The 20812-nt window shown below is 38.2% G+C and overlaps 1 protein-coding gene across 5 annotated transcripts in view; it reads left to right on the plus strand.

Annotated features, from left to right (window-relative positions):
* Window positions 1–289: 289 nt before the first annotated feature.
* Window positions 290–20812, plus strand: part of LOC121318159 (nuclear respiratory factor 1) — a 29733-nt gene continuing 9210 nt past the window's right edge. For 2 of the 5 annotated variants that reach the window (XM_041254544.1, XM_041254548.1), the window contains exons 1-10: window positions 290–385; window positions 6129–6399; window positions 7312–7426; window positions 7521–7647; window positions 8129–8269; window positions 12931–13089; window positions 13650–13856; window positions 14585–14695; window positions 16549–16617; window positions 18027–18184. In XM_041254544.1, the coding sequence (XP_041110478.1) occupies window positions 6177–6399; window positions 7312–7426; window positions 7521–7647; window positions 8129–8269; window positions 12931–13089; window positions 13650–13856; window positions 14585–14695; window positions 16549–16617; window positions 18027–18184 (1310 nt within the window). In that variant the 5' untranslated portion in view covers window positions 290–385; window positions 6129–6176. The remainder of the gene's footprint in view (window positions 386–6128; window positions 6400–7311; window positions 7427–7520; window positions 7648–8128; window positions 8270–12930; window positions 13090–13649; window positions 13857–14584; window positions 14696–16548; window positions 16618–18026; window positions 18185–20812) is intronic. The other 3 variants (XM_041254545.1, XM_041254546.1, XM_041254547.1) reach the window with 3 other exon arrangements.

Below are 20812 nucleotides of genomic sequence, written 5' to 3' on the forward strand. Positions count from 1 at the left end.
GACACAGTGAGGCAGTGCTTGTACTGGGAACCTCCTGGTACCCCAGCCATTTCTCTAACCTCTTGGCCACCAAGCCTCACAGCGTATACAAATGATAAGATGCTAATAAAAAAAATTACAAAGAGAGCCTGGAAGCAGTTTAAAAAAAATACAACGGAGGATTTGTTCTTACGTGAATAAATACTACCTCAGAATTTCATACGCCCTTACCAAAATGGCGATTGTAACTGTCACGCATTACGCAGTGACGTTTTCGTGGTTGTCCTTGACGCCATGGCTGCGCTTGGTTTGTGTCGAGCTCGCTTGCTCTTTGCCCGCCATTATTGCTTGGATTCTCTGTTCCAGACTGTACGGCGCAGGCCCGCTGTAGCGCAGCCGCTCTGAGGTTAGTGCCCTACCGCGCAATCTCCAGCGATTTCAGCCCCGGCGCAGCCGCACCAACAAACCCGGCAGCGGCGGGGTGATAGGGGACAGGAATAATCTTGGTGCGAACCGAGAATGAGTGGTTCGAAAAAAATAGTATTCTCCCATTTCGATAATAGATCGGGTTAAACCGCCAATTAGCCGGGATTAAAATAAAAATACAAACCCGGTGCTGCAATAGGCCGCACTAGGCCCCGGGCTGCTGGTTTGATTTGATTTGATTTGATTTGGTACTTGTTCAGCTTCGGGTTCTAAAGTGACTCGGGCTGGAGTGGAGGATAGGCGGCACAGCTGGGTTGCATATTGGGTAGTAATTTAACCACTTTAAACAAAAACAGAAAGTATGCATTTATTTATAGTCATGTGTTTACGGGTAAGACTAACATAGCAATATGGCAATGCATTAAAGGCGTAAGTAATACCTCCTTTGGGTGTGCGAGCCGTTTCAATAAAGCGGGAACTGATGATATATATATATATATACTGTACTAAGTACGTGACAGTGACGTGCACATTATACTAAAAATCAGAAACAGTGCGGTGTCATCATAATATGAGTCGGGTCTATTTAACTTTGCAAACCTTGTTTTCTCTCAAAGAAGTGTGTTAGCCTCCGCTCCGAAGTCCTGATCATTTTGATTTTTTCAGAAACCACGACAGTACTGTATGTGTGTTTTAGTATAGTGTTAATACGGTGATGTCCATTTGCTTGTTTTGGTACTCCATACATCCCATATCAGCGCGCTACTAAGGTACCATATAGTGTTGAAAATATCAGCTATATAGGAAGTTTCCAGCAAAATGTTCTCTATGTAAAAAAACAAACAAACAAAAAAACATTTTGTTAGACTAAAATGCAATCCTACTTAAAATGTGTTTTTGCTACCTGAGTAATAACAAATCTCAGATATAATATCTGACAGATTTGTTGTTGGTAAACAGGTTGATGAAGCAAACAATTCTAATTTAGAGTCAAATAATATTAATTATTAATGTAATGATATATTCTTTATATAATATATTTTAATAACCAGACATGTTTGTTACAAAATTGTTAACAAGGCATACCTATAGTACTGTCTAATGCTTTGTGAACTAAATGCAGAGACATCCAGTCTGTATATGTATATAAATTACAAGAGGCCTTTTATTTAACTTTCAAAAATATGACATTTCAGTGATAAAAACAGCATTCCACATGACCTGTGGTGGTATGAGCATCAGACCTTGTTCTTTGTTGGTTTGTGCAGTACAGTAAGTACAGTGTTAGGCCATATAAACAGGTATAATTGTAGTTCATCTTCATTGACACAAGGGGGCGGCAACACATTGACTTTTAAAGAGCTTTATCTTTGATAAAGCAAAAATTTATAATACATTATTTTGTAGCATATATTTTGGCAAGTGGATCGTGCTCAGTCTGAAATATGCTAGAGCTTAAACATACATTTTATAAAGTGTTTTGTTTCCTAATTTGCAAATTTGGCTAATTTGCCACCCATTTTTGTTGATTTTACTGATCTGCAGCTAACAGCTCTAATGTAAAACCTTTTCGGTAATGCATATCGCAAAGTTCCTTAGTTTCTATCTACTCTGTTGGTAGTAGAATACCCTGCATAATTTAGGTACTGCTACGGTGGAACACATCATGTTTGAATTTCCCCCAAATAGGATGTGTTTAGTATTTGATCAATTATGGTAATACAGTGTGAGCTGTACACCCCACATTGCTGCACAGAGCACAACCAGCTACTGCAGTTGCAATTTCTTTTTTATACATCTTGGAAATCTGACCTAGTTTCTGTTAGCTGGGTTTAATTATGACTAGCCTCTGCTGATTTTCCAATAAGCAAAAAAGTAGTTTTTTAAGGTAAATTTGGAGAGAATTGAATCCTAAGAGATTTGTGAAAAAGTAATGTAGTTTAATATTATAACATCTCCTTAAAGCCAACAATCGTGGAAAAAAAATAAGTACATAAATAAAATAATTTTTGTTGTACGATGAGACCATTTAAACAATTTTTATTTTCATACTTTTTTTAGTAACTAAAATTAACTTTCCATGCCCTCCCCTAAATTCTCAGAGAGCTAGTACTAACAATTTGATACAAGCTTTAAAAAAAAAAGTGCAAATTGGAATAAAATCTAGGCATAGGTGTTTTCAGCATTGTTTAGTACTTTGTAGTATATTAATTGGTTGTTAATCAGCACACAAGGTTTAATTGTACAATCATGTCTCATTAAAATTAGGATTACACAAATTTCCTCATAACACCATGTTTTAACAGTGTCCCAGCCTTCTAAAAATATTAATATTATGAACCTACGCATGTCAAGTGGCCGCAGAGATAGGTTGTGCCTCCATGATACATAAACAGCCGTTTGCACAGTTTGCATTCAACTAGTTCTTTTGGTCATCTGGGCAGTTAACAACAGCAGAAGGGTTTCGAGACATTTCTTTCAATACAGCTTTCGCTATACAACACTTTGCTGTCGAGATGGAGAATGAAAAAATGTAAGGTTTGACTCTGGATAACACGGGCTGGAGAGGGAAGGGAGGACGGAGTTCAGTTTTTTCGAAATTAAAATGATTAGTGTTAGCGTGTATTTTATTTGTTTCAAACATATTCTACCATAGCACTTGTCTTACTTTTTACTGACGCACTGCAACCACTATAGTTACCCCCCCCCCCCCAGTGCTTTGGATACTGTAACCTGCTCCATACACGGCAGCGTTGCCATATATAGTTGCTACATATAATGATTTGGTAGTGGATTTTAATACAACAACTTTTATTTACGTAATATGCATTCTACAAATCCAAAGATCCAATTTTTACATGTCGGTGACATTTATTGTTTGATTTACAGTATTCACACATTGTCAAACGGTTTCTGTTAACATAAACCACTGCGTGAATGCCACCTCCTGGCTAGTGAAAGAACCTTCAAACACAGCCAACATTTTATTTTAGACAGTTGAAATGTAAGCATATATGTAAGTTTATATAAAGTGCTTGGTTAACTTGATGTTATACACGTCTGTTTCAAGACAGATCTTTTGATTGAGATTTGGAGGTATTTTACTCAAAAGGCACAGGGCGACCTGCCAACAGTTCATAAAGTTCAAAAGTCCTTGCTTTGCATGTAAAATTCTGAATGAACAAGACAGAACGTAGTAAGCAGTGGTTTTTGTTGGTCCCTTAAAAAGAGAGTTGACAGAAAGTAAATACCAGAATGTTAAAACCTCACAATAATTGTCATTAATACAGAAAAACATTTTAAAATAAAAACAGGACTTGTCCAAGTTTCTTAACTACACAGTAGCATTTCCTTATGTCTGACAAAAAAAATGCTTTTGTGTGAAAGCATCTGTTGCACCAGTGTTTATTTATCTGTACTAATGGATAATCCACGCTCACACACACACAATGACAGACAGTGAGTTAAACTGACACGGCAGAGCAGTCTTATGTGACATGTCTGTGTCACTGGCCACTTTCTGCCAGAATCGGAGTACAATTTACAATGCTCTGGATTGGTAGTTTATTCCTGGTATCCAAACTTCATGTGGTGTGGGTTACAGGGCCTGATTGCCATTAGGGTTAAACTGAGCTACAGCACAGTTTTTTCAAGTGTTTTCAGACTAGGAAATGGCAGCAATTTGACAGAGTATAACATTGTCTTTGAAATATTGGCATATATCAAAAATCTTAAAAAGCAGATGGTGATAAAAATCTCACTGTGATGCCTCTCTTATTTTTTGGGGTAAGTGACAATCTTTTCTGCTGCAACTTAATTTACACTGAACAAAAATATAAACGCAACATGTAAAATGTTGGTCCCATGTCTCATGAACTGAAATAAAAGATCCCAGAAATTTTCCATACGCACAAAAAGCTTATTTCTCTCAAATTTTGCGCACAAATTTGTTTACATCCCTGTTAGTGAGCATTTCTCCTTTGCCAATATAATCCATCCACCTGACAGGTGTGGCATATCAAGAAGCTGATTAAACAGCATGATCATTACACAGGTGCACCTTGTGCTGGGGACAATAAAAGGCTACTGTAAAATGTGCAGTTTTGTCACACAACAAAATGCCACAGATGTCTCAAGTTTTGAGGGAGCATACAACTGGCATGCTGACTGCAGGAATGTCCACCAGAGCTGTTGCCAGAGAATTGAATATTCATATTTCTACAATAAGCCGCCTCCAAAGTCGTTTTAGAGAATTTGGCAGTACGTCCAACTGGCCTCACAACCACAGACCACGTGTAACCACGCCAGCCCAGGACCTCCACACCCGGCTTCTTCACCTGCGGGATCGTCTGAGACCAGCCACTCGGACAGCTGATGAAACTGTGGGTTTGCACAACCGAAGAATTTCTTCACAAACTGTCAGAAACCGTCTCAGGGAAGCTCATCTGCGTTCTTGTCGTCCTCACCAGGGTCTTGACCTGACTGCAGTTCGCCGTCGTAACCGACTTCAGTGGGCAAATGCTCACCTTCGATGGCCACTGGCAAGCTGGAGAAGTGTGCGTTTCACGGATGAATCCCGGTTTCAACTGTACCGGGCAGATGGCAGACAGTGTGTATGGTGTCGTGTGGGTGAGCGGTTTGCTGATGTAAACGTTGTGAACAGAGTACCCCATGGTGGTGGTGGGGTTGTGGTATAGGTAGGCATAAGCTACAGACAATGAACACAATTGCATTTTATTGATGGCAATTTGAATGCACAGAGATACCGTGATGAGATCCTGAGGCCCATTGTCGTGCCATTCATCCGCCGCCATCACAAGTTTCAGCATGATAATGCACGGCCCCATGTCACAAGGATCTGTACACAATTCCTGGAAGCTGAAAATGTCGCAGTTCTTCCCTGGTCTGCATACTTGCCAGACATGTCACCCATTGAGCATGTTTGGGATGCTCTGGATCGACGTGTACGACAGCCTGTTCCAGTTCCCGCCAATATTCAGCAACTTCGCACAGCCATTGGAGGAGTGGGACAACATTCCACAGGCCACAATCAACAGCCTGATCAACTCTATACGAAGGAGATGTGTCGTGCTGCATGAGGCAAATGGTGGCCACACCATATACTGACTGGTTTTCCTACCTTTTTTTTAAGGTATCTGTGACCGACAGATGCATATCTGTATTCCCAGTCATGTGACATCCATAGGTTAGGGCCTAATGAATTTATTTCAATTGACTGATTTCCTTATATGAACTGTAACTCAGTAAATTCTTTGAAATTGTTGCATGTTGCGTTTATATTTTTGTTTAATGTATGTACAGGTACAAGGAAATCTAAGAAAACCTTAAGGTACACAAGGAATTGTTGAAACAGTTTCTTAAAATACATTTGACAGTGACTCAAGTATCAAAAGGAGACTGATGCAATACAGTACATTTTAAACCCTGTTTCATGCACCTCATTGTTAAAAATATGAAAGTTAGCATCATTTTATTTGTGGGACACATGTCCCTTATACCTTTTAATGAGTTAAAGGCATTTTAAAATAGTAATAGGTGTTGAAATTTTAGCAGATACATGAATGGTAATTAAAACTTTGACATATTTCTAACAAGTAAAGGTAAATGTTTTTATTTTATTTTAAAATAAAGCAGTAATGATTTCAAGACTGGTGCTATGTGCTTTACTCAATGAGACGTTTCCACGTTTTCATTTTTTAAAGGCTTACCTTTGCTGTTGTGCGCAGCGTGATCTAAATTAGCATCCCCCAATGGAAGATCACGGAGTGGGTCAGGTTGAGCATATGGCCACCATCGAGGCCCATGCGGTGGCCCAGCAGGTGCAACAGGTCCACGTGGCCACCTACACAGAGCACAACATGCTGAGCGCAGACGAGGACTCTCCCTCCTCACCTGAGGACACCTCTTACGATGACTCGGACATTCTGACCTCCACAGGCACCGATGAGGTCACCGCTCACCTGGCTGCTGCAGGTACTGTAGGTCTGGAACATGAACTGGGTCATACTGTCATATAAATTAAAGGGAAATGGCTGACATTGTAAAATAAATAGCTGAAGCCAGTTAAAATCAATCTCCCGAGTTCAACAATCTATTCTGCTGTATATTAGGTCTACTACTGAACAGCCTTAAAAGATAGTCTGCTGTGTTAATCAAGGTTATAGTGATGAGAGAGTTGATACTGTTTTGTTAGATTAGCTGTAATATACAAACACCTTTCAAGATGTCAAGTCTTCTTCAGGCATATGTGGAAATGCCTTTAAAGTTTCTTTAAATTTCCACATACACATCGGGTTGAAAGACAGTGTTCATGTATTACAGTTAAACCTAATAAACAGTAGCAACTCTTCAAAAGCTGTAGTTACTAATCTACTATATACTGAGGAAAGACATTTCATTGGAGTCTGTTACATCAGTGTGGTACTAAATTGTGTAGCTGTCAGTTTGCCCAGCAGAGGGTGATATAGGACCACAAAGTGTACAATTAAACATCGCCTTTGATCACATTAGATAAAATGTCATGCTTTTGCAGATAATTAACAAAAATACAGAAAAATTAGTTTAGCACACATTTATTTACATTTGGAAGCATTTTATGCTTCAATGAGTAGGAGTCTTATCTATTGGTTTAAAGTTTTGGAGCGGTCTGAAGATCTAAAAGACCTTGCTTTCAAATCCTACCTCAGCCTGGTACACACTCTTTAGAAGTGATAGCATATACGATTCAAGACAGTTTTCTGCTTAATGTTTTGTTTTGTCTTCTGAATTCAGACTTATTAATTGTGACAGTGTGGATGGTCTTTACTTTTGGGTGGTCTGTTGCTTTATCGCTGCCACTTGAGAAAACACTGACCACCATGTCCTTTCTTCTGGCTTTGATTTTAGGTCCAGTGGGAATGGCAGCAGCTGCTGCTGTGGCAACCGGGAAGAAACGGAAGCGACCGCACATCTTTGAGTCAAACCCCTCAATCCGCAAGAGGCAGCAGACTCGATTGCTGAGGTGAGAATGTTTGATTGTTTGCAGCAGCCCCTAAGTGGGTTGTTGTGGATTGAGACAACAAAAAAAACTGAATGCAGTGTGTTTGTTTTTCTAGGAAGCTGAGAGCAACTTTAGACGAATACACGACTAGAGTGGGTCAGCAGGCTATAGTTCTGTGTATCTCTCCCTCCAAGCCCAATGCACTTTTTAAAGTGTTCGGGGCAGCTCCACTGGAGAATGTGGTAAGTTTCAAACAGGGTTCTTATATTTATAGCCAACGATATGAAATCATCTGAAAAGCAATGCCCTGACAACAAAGATGGTTTGCAATAACTTTTTTTTTCTTTTTTTAAATGTTTTTTTTTTCTTCTTAATCTTAGACGATGTAAAGTCATTGTGGTGTTCACCATACATTTTCCAGATACTAAAGTACAATATGGGCCTGGTTTATTTTAATTGCATTTTATACATTTTCCATAATTTGGCTGATTAATAGTGACAAGTTGTTTCTGAGTTCCAGCTGTGGCATCATTCTTTCATAAATATGCTTCCCTTTTTCTTTAAGTTTCATGAGCTTGTTCATGAAGTCATTTTTGAAGGTGATTGCCCCAGCAGCAGGAGGTGGGGGTGGTTAGGGTGTGCAGCTGCCTTGTTTGCAGTGTGCTCTGACACCAGCAAGCCATCCCATTGCCCATTTTACCTGAGCATTATGTTGTCCCACAGGTCAGGAAGTACAAGAGCATGATTCTGGAAGACCTGGAGACGGCACTGGCAGAACATGCTCCTCCGCCCTCAGAAATCAGCTCAGAGCTGCCGCCCCTCACCATTGATGGGATCCCGGTGTCCGTCGATAAGATGACGCAGGTGAAATCACTCATTGCAAATATAGGTGCACAGACATACGCAGAAAACATAAAATCACAAGACATCATAGATGAACATTAGACTATTCATCCATAACTTAAAACATCGTAAAATCTATAGTGATGCCAAAATGAAGTTTATTTTAAAATGTTTGTTTGTTAAAATTAACAAGCAGCCCATTTTAGTATTATTAAGGCTTCATAAAATTCTTTATAAATTTACAAATTTATAAAAATAATGTTATATAATTTTATAAAAAATATGTTAAAGAATGCTAGTATCTTTTTAAAAATATTTTAAACACCATTATGCTTTAAGGGTTCTTTATTGAAAGAATATCAGCTGGTGCTTTTTAGGTCACGGTGTTGTGTGGGATCACTTTGAATAGCGCAGTGATCTTATGAGCCAACGAACACATAGGATAAAAAACACTGGCCACAAGGGCAGGTAAAGCGGGCATAAAATCTCAATTGTCGGGCCAGCAAGCAGGTGTCAAGGCGTTCAGGTACAAGTTGTTTTTCTCTTAGCAAAGAAACACAAATTACTGTCTTCCATTTAATTGTCCTGTGCCAGTTGCATCCCAGGAGTCGCACGGTCCCACACACCTTGTCAGGTAGTTATGGAGGTCTGAGGTGTTGCCAGGTGCGGCAAAGCACAACATTCACCTTCGTCCTAAAGTAGCTGGTGCTTAACAAACATGGGGAGTGCAGGCTTGTCACTAGCATGCCAGGTGAAGCGCATGCCTCCTTGTTCTGCTAATTAGCGAGGCCCCACTGTATTAGAGCTGTCATTGTTGATTGGCTCCCTGGCGGATTAGTGAGGGACTCTCTCAAGTGCCTCCAGCAACCCTGCACCTCTTAACTCTTAACTACTATAATTGGGCCATCTGGTAAAGAGAGGCGCAGATTGAGAAGGAAGGCAGGATTGTAGAACAAGATAATAAACTCGTCATTTAGCTTGATGTGCTTCCTGACTGTTTTTTGGCGGTTGTTTAGTCATTTAAATATAAAGTGGTTTGTTGAATAACAGTGTAATTTTAGAGCTAAAGTAAGTACATACTGTTAGCAGCTTCACGGGTGTTTGCCTAGCACAGCAAATCAATACAAATGTGCTCCCATAAATGATAGTGGGTTTCATAGAAAGAAACATGCATACATTCATACTGTACATACCTACATGCTTACATAAAAACATAGAAACTTTCATTCATTCAAAATTTCATTCTGATTTTGAGTGTTTTTGTAAAATGGGGGGTGGGGGGGGGTGGATTACAGCTCAGCACTGTGTGGTTTTTTATTCCCCCCAGAATTTCAAATAACACTTTAGATTCATTTCTCCTGGGATGACTTTCAGGTTTTATTTGTCCCTTATATTCACCAAGGAACACCAGTGAGCAAGAGCAAGAGCAAAAGTATATAGACATTTTTTCCACTCCACCACTTCAGTGTGAAACTCTGCACAAAGCAGCCTTTAATCATTTCTGTTAAATCATCAGGTTCTTGAAAGTGGGCACACTTAGATCCAGAGAGCTTTCAAAGAAATTTAAATGTTTCAAATTCTTTCAACGTTTCTCAGTTTTTGAAACAAGAATCTCTCATGATTTCAGATCTTTATCAACCCCTGATATTCCTCTATAAAAGGAAGCCTGCTGCCGACATTTAGTTGTGTCTGCTTGATAAATGAGCCTGTAGGTCAGTTGGTAGCAGGGGTTTGCAAGCGAACAGTGAGCTAATGGCAGGCGATTTGTTTCACCGATTCCAAATATAGCATGTGTTGTCACGCAGCAGACTCTGCAGAGCCTCAGTGTGCAATATAATCCTGATCAGGCCAGTGAGTTATCAGAGACACTAATAACGGACGTGGAGCTTAACCCCATTGCTACTGACAGTAAACGACAGCATTTCCAGAAAGCAAGCTCTGTTTGATTTAAACAAACCTCCACCCTAACAGCCTATTATGTAACCTTTGAGGATGCAGCAGTCAGTTCCCATTGTAGTCATTTAACCTTGAGACTGCAGCCCAAAATCTGTATATGATGCAATACCGGAGGATAGCTATGCAGTCAGGTGTAAGTCTGCTGTTTGTGTTTACATGCTGTGTAAAATAATAATTAATAATCTGTAGTGGGGAGTTCAAATAACATTTTACCATTTACATCACAGAATTAAGTGAGATTTTCTATAAATATTTTGAATTTATGTAAATATTTACCCAAGAAATTAGTTTAGGGTCCTATTCCCGAACGCTGTTTGGAGATTTATTTTTATGAATAAAATTCATGATATTCATGAAACTACCATAGGCTGTAGTTGTAAGTCTTACCAAATATTTATTGTCATAATGTCACATTTTTCTCGTATGAAATATGCAGATATCATGGTAATGGCGAATTCGATGTTTTAGTGGTAATATATTTGAAGCTGTTAGTGAAGAAAATGTATAATGTTTGGTTTTTTATAAAGTTTTATTTTTTTTGAGAAATATACTTTTTTATATACTAAAGTAGAGTTGTCTAAAAAATGAAACTTTATGAATTGCCAATTTGTTTAAGAAATGCTATGAAAAATATTATTAAAAAGCATGCAATTCACATAATGTGTGCATCTTTCATGTAGTAAAATGTAAGATCTATGAAGCGATACATATTAGGATTAGGTAACATTTACTGGAATTGTTTTGTTAGCACAAGGTATTAAATTATCTGTGCATTGATTCTATTGGGTCTATAAGGATCTATCTGAATTCCAAGATTTATATAATCGCTGCTTTGTATAATAGGTGACTAAAATATATCTATAGTGGTAGCTAGGAGTTCATTGGTTTCTCTTAAACAGATTGGGATAGCACTTGGTTGAGGAGAATTTAAAAGGTGCTGATGTTTCAGAAGTTTAGTCTGGGACAGATGGGCTGCGGATTTTCCCATGATATCGGACCCTGAAATAAAGCACCCTGACAGCTAATCTGCTGAGATAAATATTTGCTAATCTTCTGTCATTTACGTAAATACCACCTTCTGGATGTCCAGTGTTCTGAAGTGTGAAGATGTTCTCAACTCTAACTGTGTGTAACAGGGCGAGCAGCCCTGTACAGTGTTTATTTTACAACGGGGTCTCCCCCTCCGCCCCTGTGTTATTTGTATTTTTTTATTGATTTATATTTGTAGTTATAGATGACGGCAAACCGCCGTGTGTTTTGTTTGTTTATTATTTTGTATGACGGCACAGCCGTGCATTTTTGTGTTATTGTTTTAAAAATGTATTTATTATAAATGACGACGGAGCTGTACTTTAGTTTTGTTATTGTTTTGCAGCGTGGATGGGAAGCCCCATCCACATTATAAAACTTGTGCAGAAGGTGGCCATCTCCTGAATTAGTTAAGTGACTAATTCGTTGCTAATTGGGAGATGGTCACCTGTATAAATACCTGCAGCTCTCTGCACTCGGGGTGGGTGTTCAGAAGTGGAGAACGGGAGAGCGAGAGTCGAGAGAGATAGTTAAAAAGAATATAAGGATCAGTGAAGGCAGCTGCTTAGCCTGACCTTAGCGTTTATTTTTGTGTTCGAGTTTTGTTTCATTTCAAACCTTTTATTTTGCTCTGTGAACAAGTGTTTATTTTTGTTTGAATATTTTATTAGTTTTTTTTTTAATAAGCGGCACACGCGCCACTGCACCGTACCTCTGTTTTTGTTGTGCTTTCTTCTGGTCTGAGTAACCTCAACACCATTTCCTGCCACACTGGCCTATGTCTTTAAGGAGGTTTATTTAAACAGCCTTTGGTTTAGTTTTTTTGTTTCAAATTGTTTTTATTGAAATGTTCCAGTAAACATTGTTAGTGTGCAAGTGTAAAGTAACATATTATGAATACTAACATGGATAAGATGTATAGATGTATACATATCTATTTTAATATATACAAATAGATCTATAGTTTGTGAAGGTAGAATCCTTACGGCAATACAAAAGTACAAAACTCATAGCCAAACATTCAGTTTTAATGGTTTACCAAAAAAGTTTCCGTAGGGACATTCATAGTCGCACTCTCAACATTTTTTTTTCTTCAAAAAGATTCAATATGTAACTCCTGCTGATTTTATATTCATTAAAAAAAGTCTTTATTTATTAAAAACATGGTGGTATAACAAACAAACAAAGTGTTTCAACACCTAACGTGCCTTCATCAGGTTTACATTAATCACTCTTGTTATACACACACACACACACATTATATATATATTTTCACACATTGGTTATCCATGCATATATACTTTTATATGCAATATTGTATAGCCTAAATGTGATATTTATCTATTTCGTCTAGATTTGGAGCATTGTAGTAAAACAAACTTTAGAAGTGACTGTAAAGAAAATAATTTGATGTCTGCACAATACCAATTGATCTGTTAGTAAGTTTCCATTTATTGATTCCAGTATTCAAAAGTTACATACATATAGTTTGAATACTTTACCTATATATCCTTTACTCCTCTTGGAACAATGCATGGCTATTCTGCTAAATTGCAATTTGGGATGTCCATTTAGCTTAGCATTCTTACATTTTCCATGAACCATTTTGCTCTTCCTGAAATGTGTTTAGATCTCTGGAAATCTACCTGTATTTTTAGGCTTTTCATTACCTGTATGCTTTTTGATTGTTGCTTCAGGCCCAGTTGCGAGCATTCATCCCAGAGATGCTAAAGTATTCGACAGGCAGAGGCAAACCGGGCTGGGGTAAGGAGAGCTGTAAGCCTGTCTGGTGGCCGGACGACATCCCGTGGGCTAACGTGCGCAGTGATGTGCGCACAGAGGAACAGAAACAGAGGGTGAGGCACTGACTGGACAGTAAGTTTGCTCCTTTGGGTGTCTATTGAACTATAATGAAATGTACCAGAGGAAAGCCATTTGGTATGTTTGATGGATTGGTTTCAACCCATTGCATTTTTAAAGGAGTGTTAAGTAATATTTTCAAAAAATGGAACTACAGCAGACAAATAATTGGTTCCAGAAAGCAGAAGCAACTTTTCATCTGTAACACTGTATTTGAAATTTCTGCATATTCCAAACTGAAGTATGAAACACAAGCACCAAAAGATCTTCAACACAATAAAAGGGGGTAGTGATATTGCTATAGATAGATAGATAGATAGAGAGATAAATTCATTTTTAGTTCTTTGTTTGCACATTTCTTAAATGTATTTAGAGCAAACAGGACATGTATGCACAATAGCCCCTTCCACTTTTAATTTTACTGAATCCATCTTTCGGTGAAATAGAACAAAGTATTCAAAGATTCACAGTTCAACTGTCCACCCTCAATTATTTTTAATATAATTAGATTAGCTATTGTTGCAGTTTTAAGTTTTAGGTTATGGTGTGTTTGTAGGTTTCTTGGACACAGGCTCTGAGGACCATTGTAAAGAACTGTTACAAACAGCACGGCCGGGAGGACCTGCTCTACGCATTCGATGATCAGCAGCCGCAGCAGCAGCATATAGCGACTGCAGCCACGCACAGCATTGCCCACCTCGTTCCCTCACAGACTGTGGTGCAGACCATCAGTAACCCCGACGGCACTGTGTCTCTCATACAAGTGAGTCCCTGCAATTGATAGGGAGCTGCAGTGACCTGAGATTGAACACAAATTGGTGGCAAGACCTTCGTAGCATATGTGTATCAATATAGTTTATCTGATGAATAATAATGAATTTGATCCATATGCACTGCATGAATTTGTGTTTTACTTGAATGCGTCCTGCCTAAAGTTTAATTGAATTGGGCCCTTGGACCTGAATTTCATATACCGGGTTCTGCTGAGTCAACGTTAAAATGAATGGTGAAAATGTGACTTTCAGCTAAAAGTTGGGGTTGGGCGATTGTTCAAACCGAAGCATTGACTCGGCAGAATCCAGTAATTATCATCACAGCTTCCTGTTTTTGCTGCTTGCATCATCACCTAATATATTGTTGTTGATCATCCTTGGTTTTTTTTGTATCTACTCTATAGCAGGAATGGCTAAATCTGTAAATTATATAGTCTAACTTGTATTAAAGGCCACTTTAACATAGAGGATAGGCTGTTCGGAAACTGCAAACATTCCAGCAATATGAAAGCAGAATTGATCCCATTAGGTAATAATAAACAAACCCCTATCACTTTGTAAGTGTCTATGGTGTATCTTTTAAATTAGATATTTCTTTGCCGCAAAAATAATTGGAATTCAATCTGAAGTTCTTTGAGAATGTCCCAGCATAAACACTATGAATCGCTGTTAATGAGTGGAAAGGTTTTATTTGAGTCTTTCCTTGTTCCCCTTACTGTATTCACAGGTCGGTACGGGAGCAACAGTAGCGACTCTTGCAGACGCCTCAGAGCTGCCAGGAACAGTGACAGTGGCACAGGTCAACTACTCCACGGTAACTGACGGAGAGGTAATGCTAAAAAAACGTCTTCAAAAAATAATGTTCCCACAACTCTCTTTTGTTTTGCTGTTGATCTTTTTATTTTCACTTTGAAGTGAAGCCAACTTGCCCTACCACTGCCTGTGCTACAGGCTAGAGAACCCCACATAGATTGCTGTGTGCAACATAGAACACTAGTGTGTAAAAAAGATGTGAACTTTTTGTTGTGGCAGGAGAAATTGGCTTGATTTAAGTCAAAGTGAAAATAAAATTTTGGAAAAAAAAACAGATCCTTAAGGGACTTGTGGGGATGTTGGTAAGCTAATGAGAGGTAAGAAAATTTTTTTTTTTTTTTTTTTTTTAGAAGCCTTTGTTATTACCCCTTTTCAAAACCATTAGAGGCAAGGCTGAAAGACTTGGCAAAGAGATATAAAATATTTTACAGGAATTCTCGCCATATTCCTATAAATGATTGTGTTGTGTGATCCTGGCTCAGTTCTTCTTGGATGGGTTGAAATCGATTGTATGATTAAGGCATGATGTAAATCAAATAAATAGTTTCTGATGGTCAGACAAGAGACCTTACTATTCATCTGTTACGAATTGTGACAGATGCTTATACACAGCGCATTACAGCAACTTACTAGTTGAGGGAGCTTCTCGCAAGATTGTCACATCAAGCAAAGTGCCAATGCAGTCAATGTCAAGTAGTCCTTTTGTTGGCTGGTTCCTCGAAAGGTACGGAAAGGGTTTGAGGAACATTAGTCATGTGTGGAAGGCTGCAGAGCCGCGGTCCTGTCTGCCCCTTCCTACTGAGAATGTTATCTGTTTCAGTTAGTGCAGTACAACTGAAGGAAAGGGTTCACGTTACACCTAACCGCTGTCTGCTCCCCACATTCTTGCACTTCTTTATAGACAATTGTATTATACTGCCCGATAGCGAGCGATAGAAATACATTGGCAGGGTTTCACTTCCTGTAAGGGTATTAAGAACACAATACCTGCTGAACAGGAAGTGAGTCTATACTGTACTGGTAGCTTAAATGGTCAAAAGTGAAAATAAAGGGACTTGCAGTTATTACATTTAAGTCTTTAGCAATTGGTCACCTATTTTAAATTGAGGGAGGTTCATTTTTTTGGCTGCTATTTGTATACATGTTCAGCATTAAGCTTTATAAAATCTCTACTTCTTAAGCATACATTGTGAAGTGAATGTCAAATCTCACTGCACCAGCACTAAGGGAAGGGACAAAAAAAAATATATATATATACATTATTTATTTTACTGAATGTAAAAGTAATTTGGATTAGGACTATACTATATGTTTACTCTGGTCTTCATGATTGTGATCTAGTACGTATTAAACAGTGGAAGAATGGTGAAAATTAGATTTATTATAGATCTTTAACTTGGAGAATTTGTTTTCAAAGCAGTTATTATACAAAATAAATATGATTTGTGTTTTCTCGATTTTTGTTTGAAAATGCATTGAAAGTTAGTTGGAGGCTTTGCTGTTTAACACTAGTCTATAATCCTTTGCTGTATCAGTGTTCAGAGGCATTGAATATAGTCAGAACCTGTAGTGGATATTATGTTACTTACACAATATTGGCGCAACACATAATCATGGAGGCAAAAATGTAACTTTTTGCATAACACAAGAACTTTAATTAAAAAATAACATTTTACAGTATGTTTATTTCTGTGTTCTGAATTCACACAAAATATTTCCCTGCTCATCTGTTGAGTTTGCTTTACGGTAAAGCCTACAGTTTGCAGAATTGTTTGAGATCATTCATGAAACTACCACTGTTTGGCTGTTGTAGGTCATGGTAAAATATACTCTGCAAACTGCACCTTTACAGTCAGGCTTTTTTTTCAGATTTTTCAGAAAGGTCGGCCTTTGACGTGCTACTTTGGGGTTCCAACTGAAAGATCCCCTTTAAGTCAGGTAGTTAAACTTTTATGAAGCTGTACAGTTAGTTATAAATGTTTATATGTTGTTTTTTTTGGAAGAAAAAAATAGTACCCAAAAGGATGACCAGAGGAGGAGCGAAGTTCATGACCCTTTTCATGAAAAAAAAGCCTTTTATTGCTCCGTTATGGGTTGATTTTTAAATATTCGTGCCTCCTGCTGTTTAGAAGGAATGTACTTTTATTATTGTATATGTGGTTGATCAGATTATCAGGACATTATTGTATGAAAAAAAAAAACATTTTGACAAACATGTCATGGTCCGAAACCCTAATGGTGGTAGAGCAATAAAAGTCTTCTCTCCGAAAGCTTCTTTTGGGATTGTTTTTCTTTTAGTTGACTTGTAGGAAGATCCTGTAAATAATAAAGTCCCTAGAGCTGACCCGTTTCATTCATTCATTCCACAAATTAATGAGTTTCAATGTGTGCCATTCTGGAGGCTGGTGTTCTTTAAAAGGAATGCTATGTTACGCTTCATCGCAAGGTTATATCAACACTACCAACTCCATTTGCAATTACAGTGTACAGCTATGGTCAAAAGTATTGCATCACATAGAATTTTAGGATGGAGACATTCATTTAAAAATAAATAAATAAAAAAAACATAATTTAGATCTTTAATTTAACATCATGAAATCAAAGAAACAGCAAAAGTCTACGGGAAACCATAATTGCAATATAGTATTTCCTGTTAGATTTAAAAATGTCAAACTTTTAGTTTTTCATAAAGTATATGGAAAACTACAAAGCAGTATGTAATTCAATGTGTTAACGTAACATTATTCAGCAGGTTTCATTCAACTTCATGAAGCAAAACGTATTCAATCTCTATGGTGATGCAAAACTTTCAAGTTGAACCCAATGCTGATTTTAGACATTTTAAGAATCAACTCTCCGTTCTGTTTGCACTAGAATGTAGTTCACAAAGATGGCCCTTGCAGTTAATTCCAGGGCTGGGCTTTAAGGTGGTTGGGGTACCTCTTCCATATCCTACTAATCTGCAAACATTTCCTCAAAGTATGTGTGCTTGCCTTTGAAAGCTGCAAACACTTTGCTTCTATGACGTTGGCTTGTTTTTTTTATTTTTTATTTCCCTTGCTATTAGAGCAGTTAGGCATTCCCCATAAAGTTTTGTAAATCCACCCCTGTACTTTCAAAGCCACAGACTTCCTATTGGTAGAGTTATAGAAACACTTCAGGGAAAACTGACCTATGATCTAACCTAGCTGCTTTGCAATCTTAATATCTTGGGAACCGCTGTCTGGAAACTGATGAACTTTAGGAGTTGTGAGCCATACCTGTGAGGTGGGCGGGTGCAGGGTTCAGATGCTGCACTTCAAGCAAGCATGTAGGTAAATGGTGTGTTCTACTTCTCTGTTGCGCAGGTGGAACAGAACTGGGCAACGCTCCAAGGAGGGGAGATGACAATTCAGACGACCCAGGCCTCTGAGGCCACACAAGCTGTAGCATCATTAGCAGAGGCAGCAGTGGCAGCTTCCCAGGAGATGCAGCAGGGAGCAACAGTAACCATGGCGCTCAACAGGTACGCAAGAGCAGGGCATTCTCAGGGGAATTGCCATACTTTTTAATCAAAACAGTTCTCTCAAGCTGCTTCTGAGATGCTGGCGTTATTGGCTCACTGGTGTCTTATTTTCTGGATTAACCCAAAATGATTTTCTCAATACATCAATTAGTCAGTTAAGTTCTAATACTTTACTAAACTATTGAATTCCAGAGACAACAGAGTGTGCAGCATCCATTGCTCTGGTCTAGCAAAGGATACATAAACAAGCCTTTTTATACCGAACCGGTGGTTACATCATTCTTAAACAATTTCTCATTCTTAAAAAAACTTTTTGTGATTTATGTTCATTATAGCTTTGGTATCCTCTTGGTCCTAATAAACATGCTCATAATTCATGCATTAGACACACACACACACACACACACACACACACACACACACACACCTGCTAATAAGACATATTACTACAAAAGTTTGCAACAGAAGAGTAAAGACACTGGCGACTTCCATATATCATATCCAGATAAGGAATCTGTCCTTAATAGTAATGTTCCACAAGCTTGCCTTAACATTGAATTTAAGCATTTAACACAGACAAGCATAGCAGTATATAACAGAAAAATATTACAGAAACAATACCTAATTTTGCAACATTGGCTGCTCGCATTTAGACTGTCTAGTTATGTAAAACAAAAATGTTGTTTCTGTGACAGAAAAATAAATCTCTTTTTAAAATTAATTTCAAATCCATCTCTACCTTTTTGTAAAATGAAAAACACGCAAACAACCCTATAACTGTTCTGAGGATTTTTTTTTCCTTTTTATTTCCCTTCTGAAGTCTGTCTTTACGCTTGATTCAAAATAGGGATTGTTGTATAAAGTCATTTAGACATTGATAAACATTTTCAATAAAAAAAGTATAAAAACAGTTTTTTATTTTCAAATTAAATTGAAGAAACAGAGAGGATAGTGAATGAACCTAAATGACTTACTGTCACAAGATCCACAAGTTAGCACTTCCTTCCAAGAACCTGCATTGCATGGAGGTAACAGCATCCTCCACAGACAGCACAGGTATGGGATTAATGCTTTTCGTGATTGATGCAACAGTGCTTGGGGATGGGGTCAGCACATTTTCCAGCACAGTACACGCTTAGTCCCAGCACAGTCCTATTGCTGTAAACACTGATTGCACCACATGCGTTCTTCCCCTGGAGAGCTTGTTACTAACTTCGAAAACAGCTGGCTAGCTGTTTTTATCAGTCGGCATGATGTGTGGTCAGAAGGGTTATTAAAAAAAAGACAACGCAGCTCTATTTGTTATATAGATTGTACTTGAATCTGTTCATGCTTGTTTTTTTAGACTTAGTGAAGAATATGACAAATGGACTACAGCTTTAATAAATTTATACATATTAGTGTTGACCAATTAAGAAAACAATTGGTTCAATTAAGAAAATAATTGTTTCAATTAAGTAATTGAGAACTTGAGTGGAACGAAAACCAGAAGACCCTGCAGCTCTCCAGGACCAGGATTGGCCACCCTTGGTATATACAGTGAAACCTCACTTGAAGGCCACCTCAGTACAGTGTTATATTCAATATTAAACCCCCCCAACTATTCAGGTCACTGTAATTTGCAAGTACATATGAGTTCATTTTAGTCCAGATGTCTTCATCCAGCAGTCATCTTCTGTGTGGATGGATGTCAGGATGTGCATGTGCGTGGATCATTGTCCTGTCGGAGGCAAAATCCTTCTGCTGAGCTGCCTCCATAGATGCCTTAGTAGGGATTGAAAGTGCACTGCACTTGTGTGTAATGCTCACCTGTTATCACAGTAAAGGATAGACTAATATTTAGGTTTTGTATCAATATTTGCAGAAGCATTTACCGACAGGACAGGACAGAACAAGTTTTATAGAAGCCTGGTGATCATATTGTTAGAGCACAATTGACAAGCAGGTGTTTGGACCTTTCCATGTAAATAGCAGGTGTTTGCTGATGGGTTGTGAGGGCAGAGAGGGAATAAAAAGTAATTGTGTGCTCTGGAGTAAATTTTTTTAAAGTTCCTATCTGCTGCCTGAATAAACAAGCATCTGAGAGAAGTACCAAGCAGAGAACGATGTGCTTCTCCTGTATCATTACTTTACCTTTTTGTAAAACTGCTATTTCCATTATGAAGAGCATAGCCGATTTTGTAATTTTATTTTATGTTTCCTCTCCCCGATTCCTAGTTTGACTAACTGCATCAGCCCCACCTGTGCCATACCTAACCTTGTTGTGCCATAGCATTTTGGTTCTCTGTGCTCCATTTTATACAGTGCTGTGAGACACAGGCTGGAAAAATCTGTAGGCTCCAAACTCAAAAGTTCAAAAGGGAGTGTAAGTAAGAGCTGTTTTTTTCTTTCTTTTTTCTTTCATATCACCAATAGGTACTAACACCATCTGCCAGCAACGCTGTTTATGTTGCTACCACTGAAGATTGTTTGCAGTTGCAGAGAGTTGTAATTATTGATTTGAAAGACAGTGATTTCTTTTTAGGTTGCTTTCTATCTCACATGCTACGAAAAAGGCCATTCAGTAAAATAAGAAAATAAGAGTTACTAAGCTGCAGTTCTGATTTGCCCTTAAGGCCATGTGAGAGG

Source organism: Polyodon spathula, chromosome 7, assembly GCF_017654505.1.
Source record: "Polyodon spathula isolate WHYD16114869_AA chromosome 7, ASM1765450v1, whole genome shotgun sequence".
In the NCBI taxonomy this organism is placed as follows: Eukaryota; Metazoa; Chordata; class Actinopteri; order Acipenseriformes; family Polyodontidae; genus Polyodon; species Polyodon spathula.